This window comes from Nelumbo lutea, chromosome 2 (genome assembly GCF_056320005.1).
Source record: "Nelumbo lutea isolate HS-2025 chromosome 2, American lotus-T2T, whole genome shotgun sequence".
Lineage (NCBI taxonomy): Eukaryota > Viridiplantae > Streptophyta > Magnoliopsida > Proteales > Nelumbonaceae > Nelumbo > Nelumbo lutea.
This window is the reverse complement of record NC_142685.1, coordinates 107,152,424-107,159,345: the sequence shown is the minus strand read 5'-3', so window position 1 is coordinate 107,159,345 and position 6,922 is coordinate 107,152,424. Positions and strand designations below refer to the sequence as shown.

The following is a 6,922-nucleotide window of genomic DNA, read 5'->3' as shown; positions in this document are numbered from 1 at the left end:
TCTATAAAAGGAGGAGGGGGCGACAGCCTTTAGATATGCAACTTAAGACTCTTGTCTTCAGAGCTGAAATCACAGAATAGAGATTTCTGTAACCTTTACAAAATCTCTCTTGCCGCCTCCTTCCTACCACTACCATTACCTTCAGTTTGATCTCGAGTTCTTGGGAGAAATCAAGATCTGATCTTGATACCAATCTTTTGGGAAAAGATTGATTGGAGCTGTACTCACAAGCCATCCAGTTGATTTTTGCGAAGGGTCAAGTTATTTTTGAAGAACATTGCTGATTCTGCTCCATCCTGCACTACGCCATCTTCAATGGGAGCAGTCTTTGGATCCTTCGTTGGGCGTGAACACCTCCATTGGGAGATACTAATTCTCTGTATCAGGTACATCCTCCCTCCTACTCCTTTTGGTTCAGATCTGATTTGGTTCATGGTTCAAGATTGATCATTGAAAAATATGTTTTTCTAAAATAGGGAATTCGACTACCTGCAAAGATGGAAAAAAAATTTTGAAATTCGCCTAGTCCATTCTACAAGATTTGGGCGTCCATGTGATGGATATCCCATCCCTTCAGACAAGAGGTTGAGAAACAGTTGGGGAGAGAAATTAAGACCCTTCGATCTGATCGAGGTGGCGAGTATCTCTCTGATGAATTCAAGGACTACCTAAAGGTCAACGGTATAGTATCACAGTTAGCTCTTCTTGCTACACTACAACTTAACGGTGTTTAAGAGAGGAGGAATAGAACCTTACTTGATATGGTCCAGTCACTTCTCGCACACTCGGAATTACCCACATCATTTTGGGGATACGCATTAGAGACTGCTATTTACGTGTTGAATAGGGTTCCATCCAAATCGGTTCCAAGTACTCCATATGAACTTTAGAGCGAAAAGAAACCAAGTGTCAGACACTTGAAGATTTGGGGTTGTCCGGCACACGTTAAAAGAACGAGTCCGGACAAATTGGAATCCCGAACCAGCCGTGGCCTATTTATAGGCTACCCCAAAAGCTCTATGGGCTATCTATTCTATGACCCGGGAGAACAGAATTTGTTCTGTAGTCGGAATGCCCATTTCTTGGAAGAGGATTACATCCTAAACAATCACCGTTAGAAAATTTTTCTTGATGAGAAGATCTTAGTAGTGGGAGATGTCCCACATGTTCTAGGTAGTGACCAACCTAGAAAATCTACCTAGGTATCTAGACCACCAGTCCATTATGGTTATGATAATGATAGTTACCTGGTAGAAGCCTTGACTACTGAGGATGATCCAAAGACTTACGCAAAAGCTATGTTAGACATAGATTCCCATAAGTGGTAAATGCTATGAGAGCTAAGTGGCATTCCCAAAGCCAAATGAAAAACAAATGGGTAAATTTCTTAAGCTACCCTTATGATTTAGCTAATTGACCAAGTGTACCCTTATTGTTTGAAAATTGACAAACACTACCCCTACTGTTTTTGACAATTGATTAATACTTCCTTTACCATTAGCATTTGTTAATAGAAAGACAAAGATGATTATTTTACCCATTATTCTTTTTCAAATTTCAAAATAAAACCTTCAAACCCACTAGTGGTTTACATGGCTAACTCAAAATTTACAACCATAACCGGAAAAACAAAGACAAAATTTAGAGCGCTCTCTCTTGTGCATTAAATTTTGAATTAATCAAAAGAATGGTCTAAAGATGGTTGTAAAATCAAAGCTCTCTCTTAGAACCTTGTAAACCTTACGGTTTAGCTTTGGCTTCCCCTGCGTCCGATTCATTGTGCATTAAATTTTGAAATAATTAATGCAGTTTGATACATAGAAAGAGGTGTTAAATCCAAATTATTGTCATTATAGTAGCAACTCCCACCATCTCGGCGCTCCAACAAGATGCTTCGACATTACTATCTTCCTCAGTTCGTTTGAGTTTTAGAATAGAATACCTCTTCTTTGGCATCACTAGCTTCATGGGTCCAACGCATAACCCAACGCCATCCGTCCATCAATGTCCTTGAAATTCACATTGGTGCTTGAATTCAAAAGCTCCTTAATCCTTGTGAGCGTAGGAAAAACAATTCACTTGCCACTTTGGTTGGAAATGAAGTCACCACCCATCAAATTAAGAAATTGAAATCATTTATCTTAATAGTGACTCCAATAACCCAAGGCATCGACTAAACCAGTTCGGGTAGGTCTGAGATGGGAGAGGGAAAGGGTTAGGCACCCTCTCTTGGGCCTAATAGGTGGGGCCCACATGGAAATCTAAACAAACACAAATACAAAGTATGCAATTAATTAAACAAAACAATAATAAACATAAGATGCAAGATTGAATGGCGCTAACTAACCTTATCAAATGGTGGGGTTAGATTGGCCCAAATGGGCTCGAATTAATCAAAGTTAGATAGGATTCAATTCAGTCAATCTAGGGGCTTGAAATAGGATCTTTGTGTGATTGAGGGGCAAACAAGGTTTGTTTTGGATCAAATTTCATAGGGCATTTGGAGGTGTCTAGGATATGAGGGTGAGGTCTAATTAGTCTTGGAGGGTCAAGGTTGTAGGAATTTGGGTTAACAAGATGATTCATAATGGATTTTTGGTTTGATGAAAGGGTGAATGGGGGAATCTAGGGTTGAAACTTTATGGACAGGTATTTTAGTGTATTTAGAGTTTAATGGTGTAGTTTGATTGGTTCAGGTGTGTCAAGATCAAGGGAATTTGGGTTCTAAGTGTTTAGGCTAACGAGAAAGGTCGAAATTGAATCTTTGTTTGATGAGTGTGAGAGCAGAGGAATCTTGAGTTCAAATTTCATGGGTAGGTGTCTTGGGAGCTTCTAGGTATGATGATTGTGTCGGATCTAATGGTTAAGGTACTGATGGGGATTGACCGGGGTCATCAGATAGGTATTGTGTAGGTTTAACGGTGGATCTGAGGGTTTTGGGGTTGAAAGTTGGGTTTCCTGGGTTTTTAGGTGTTTCGGAGAGGTCGGATGGGTCTGATTGGGTGTTTGGGGTAAATTGGGGTACAGGAGGCAGATTGAGCAAAAATCGGGTGTTGACAATCCTAGACGGTGCTAGTGTCGAAGACGCTGTTTTGAACCAACGCCATTATGTGATGCTCGTTTCAAACCTCTAGAGACGTTGGCTGTCCATTTCCAACCCTGAGTAATAGATGCCAATGCTGGTGCTGGAGAGAACAATGAGATATTCCGTCAGAGCCGATGCTGGTGCCGGTGTTGGAAGTTATAATAAGGGTAAATTGGATATTTTTGGAAGTTATAACAGTTACGTGATACACATTTGAATGGTTTATGACTGAACATTAATGGTAAGGGAAGTATTAATCAATTGTCAAAAATAGTAACGGTAGCGTTAGTCAATTTTCAAACCGTAAGGGTATACTTAGTCAATTAGCTAAACCATAAAGATAATTTAGTTTAAGAAATTTATCCAAAACAAATTGTTGAGAGAGGGTTGAATAAGTAAAGCAATTGCAAGCTATGGGGTGTTTTAATAATATACAAACTAGAGTGTAGGTTTTGGTAAATAGGTGAACCTATAGGGGGTGTTTCAATAAATGACCCTAAAAAACTATGCAATCACCAAAGACTCCTTCCATCTCCGGGTCCGGGGACTGGGGTCCAAAGCAAGCAAAGAAACAACCAAAAGCAGCCGAACTCGCCTCCTTCTGATATCCCTCTCTTTCTCTCTCCTCAGTGCAAGAGAAACATGTCCTCGTCTAGGGGCTTCATTGCCGCTTCAGGAATGCTCAGAAGTCGTCTCAAGCCTTCGCTCCGTACAAGGGGAGGCGGGGGAGAAGGGCCGAGCCGATGGACAAGCCCCGGGCACCAAGAACGACCCAACGGTTACCTTTTCAACCGAACCCCTCCTCCACCAGGACAGTCCAGAAAATGGGAGGACTGGGAGCTCCCTTACTACATCACCGGTTTCCTCACCATCGTCATCCTCGGCGTCGGCCTCAATGCTAAGCCCGATTTCACCATCGAGACTTGGGCGCACAAGAAAGCCCTGGAACGCCTCGAGAACCAGAAGATCGCTCTCTCCGCGGAGGAATCCGAGTAATTGGTGATTTGGGTACGGTTAATTGGCTCCACCCTTTTCTTGTTAGTGTATTTCTTTTGATGGGTCTTAAGCTGTTCGGTCGATCTTGATCAAGGCAGGGGAGAACTCGTGTTGATAAATGAAGCTCATGTAGTTCAATAAAGCCTTAACTGTTTCATTCAATCAATTTGGAACTTCTTGTTTTGTTTTGTTTTATCTGTAGTGGGCTATAAAGTTGTTCAGCATGAGAATGTGTGAGAGTTCCATAAATGATTTTACTAAATTGAAATACTTCACTTTATTAGTTATTCTTCTTTCACTGCTTGTTGTTCTGCGGGTCAAGTTTGATTCTCAAATCGGTAATTAACTAAAATTCGTTAAAATGTCATTTGAGGAGAAGCAAAGAAATGTAAAGCTTTGTGAGATTGAGTTGCCTGTGTATATCAATTCTTTATTATGGCACGCCTACTTCCAAATTATACTATTCTTCAAGTGCAAAGAACAATAGATGTTTCATGGAATAAAGATCCTTCATTTTCTTAGGTCACAATTAAAAACACTGGCTGCAAGTTCTGAATTGTCTGTATGATTAATTTATGTGTTTAAGATTCCTTGCTGGTCCTAAGCACTCTGTTTAGTTGTATGAGCCTGATACACTTCAATTTTACTTGCCTTCGTGATGATTTTGACTTTCAACTCTGCTCGAAATGAGCATGATTGCCATATTTTGAGGCTCATTGAACTATGTTGTGTTCTTACTCGGGAATCTGGGCTTGTTAGGAGTTATCTGGGATTTATAGAGGTCGTTAGGGGAGGCTTAGATGATTCTTTTTTTTTTTTTTATCAGAAACACAGAATTTTTATTAGAATTTAATGGAAAATAAATTACAACAAGAGGTTGTTAGAACTAAAACCCATTACAATAAGAATCCCATCACCCTATTAAAATTGGGCCCTGTACAAATGATGTCAATGATGTCTATGTATTCCTTGCTTAGAAAGCCCATCTGCCAAACGGCCCAAACCAGTTGGAGACCTTCTAACCCATCTTGCTTGAATATATATATGTCTTGACAGCAATTTTAACCGTTTGAATTCATTTCTAAATTTCCATAATCCCCTTCTTTTTTTAGCCATCCAATGACTATCTTTGAATCTCCTACCACAGTCAGCCTTATGGTTCCCATTTCCTTGGCTTTTTGCATCCCAACAATAGCTGCCATAAATTTTGCTCACTGAATCACATTGATCATTTGGCCTTGAAAACAATCCACAAATGTTCCCATCATCATCCCGAATCACTCCTCCAATTCTGGAAGGTCCTGGATTGCCCAAGCTACTACCATCGAAATTGAGTTTCATCCACCAACCCATGGGGGGAGACCTTTTTGTTTCCTAGAGGAGGAATGATCAATTGATCTCCAGTTTCTGAAAAAGTCTTAAAGTGAAAAATCTGGAAACAATTGCAAGGTCTTCACCCAATGTGCTACTCTTACTGTAACAGTCTCAATCATTGCCTCCTTATTCCTTTCCTTCTCCTAAAAAATTCTTAGGTTCCTCTCCTCCCAAATTGTCCACCTCTGTGTCCCTTGCACATTTCCACACGATTCTGCCTCTTCTCTTTGTATCCCTCAGAAAGGATGGGTTAAAGAGCCATTCCAAACTAACAGGAGGGATCCACCTGCAACCAAAGAGAGAATGAAACCATTCCCAGAAAAGGGATATGAGGTTAAGAGGTGGTAAGTAGTGTCACTATTCAACTTACTCAACATGCACCAGTGGGAGACAAGATCCAATTTGGTCTTTTCTTTTACAACAAATCACATGTATTGATGCACCTTGATAAGCTTTCTACATTTGGGGGGATAGGGACACTTGGCACTTCTTTCACAGGAAAGGAAGAGGAAGAGGAAGAGGAAGTGGCGACAAGAGAAGAAAAGAAAGATTTACAAGTAAACACCCTGATTGACTGAGAGACCACACCTGAGGCTCAAATCATTTTCTTTTAATCTAGATTGATCTTTTCTTTGTTTCTTTCTTTTTGGCATTACATAGCACATGGGGGGGGGGGGGGGTTATAGGGTGGGGACAGAGCACTGTGCACATGAGGTTGACTGACCTTACCATGGCGAGTCTGCAGATACATGGATTTGACCCTGCACCTCCTCTTTTAGAGGGGTGTCAGGTGATCATCCAAACTATTGGGTCATTGGCTGGACTGATCTTTTCAGGTACTCCGTTAGATCTGAGCTGTTTTTTTTTTTGAATCAGTAACAGAAAATTTTCATTAAGAAAAAAGGAGTACAAGGAAATCAAGGGAGAGGTAAACTCTCTTAACCCTCCCCTAGGGAAAAAACAAAAAACAAGATTACAACATAGCCAGAACATTTGTTCCTTTCCCACCCCTTGCTTAGCAAGAGTATCCACAAAGGAGTTGGCACTTCTCTTTACCCACTGCAGCTGAATTTCCTAACCTTGTACTGGCCGGTTGAACAATATTTTTTCATTAGCAGACTTCCTAGAGCTGAGATTTCTGCTCTTATTATTGATTAGTTGATGCAGCTCTACTATGGTCCATGGTGGCAATGATTTCTGCATTTCATTAGAGAAGCTAGATCTTTGGCATCTAGAGTGAACATATCTTTCAGGTGGACACCAAGATCATGTAATTATCTAGCACAGATTCTTTGGGTAGGGAGAACTTATCTATTTTGGTGAATAATATTCCTTGGGAATGGTTCTGAAACAAGAAAGATTTGGCACCACTTCCTCAAATTTTCTGGTTACAGATGGGCTTTTCCTGAACATATTGAGGAGTCTCTTGGCAATGGCAAGGAAGAGGTCTTGGAAGAAGGGGAAAAA

General features: G+C 40.6%; 1 protein-coding gene across 1 annotated transcript; it reads left to right on the top strand.

Annotated features, from left to right (window-relative positions):
• Positions 1 to 3,605: 3,605 nt before the first annotated feature.
• On the top strand, positions 3,606 to 4,379 carry LOC148872571 (uncharacterized). Its single transcript, XM_088969590.1, has one exon. It carries the CDS (start codon positions 3,728 to 3,730, stop codon positions 4,079 to 4,081), a length of 354 nt encoding a protein of 117 aa, XP_088825716.1. The 5' UTR covers positions 3,606 to 3,727; the 3' UTR covers positions 4,082 to 4,379.
• The last annotated feature ends 2,543 nt before the right edge of the window (positions 4,380 to 6,922 follow it).

Excerpts from the sequence above, each read along its gene's own strand:
- LOC148872571 (XM_088969590.1), top strand. The coding sequence starts at position 3,728 with ATGTCCTCGTCTAGGGGCTTCATTGCCGCTTCAGGAATGCTCAGAAGT.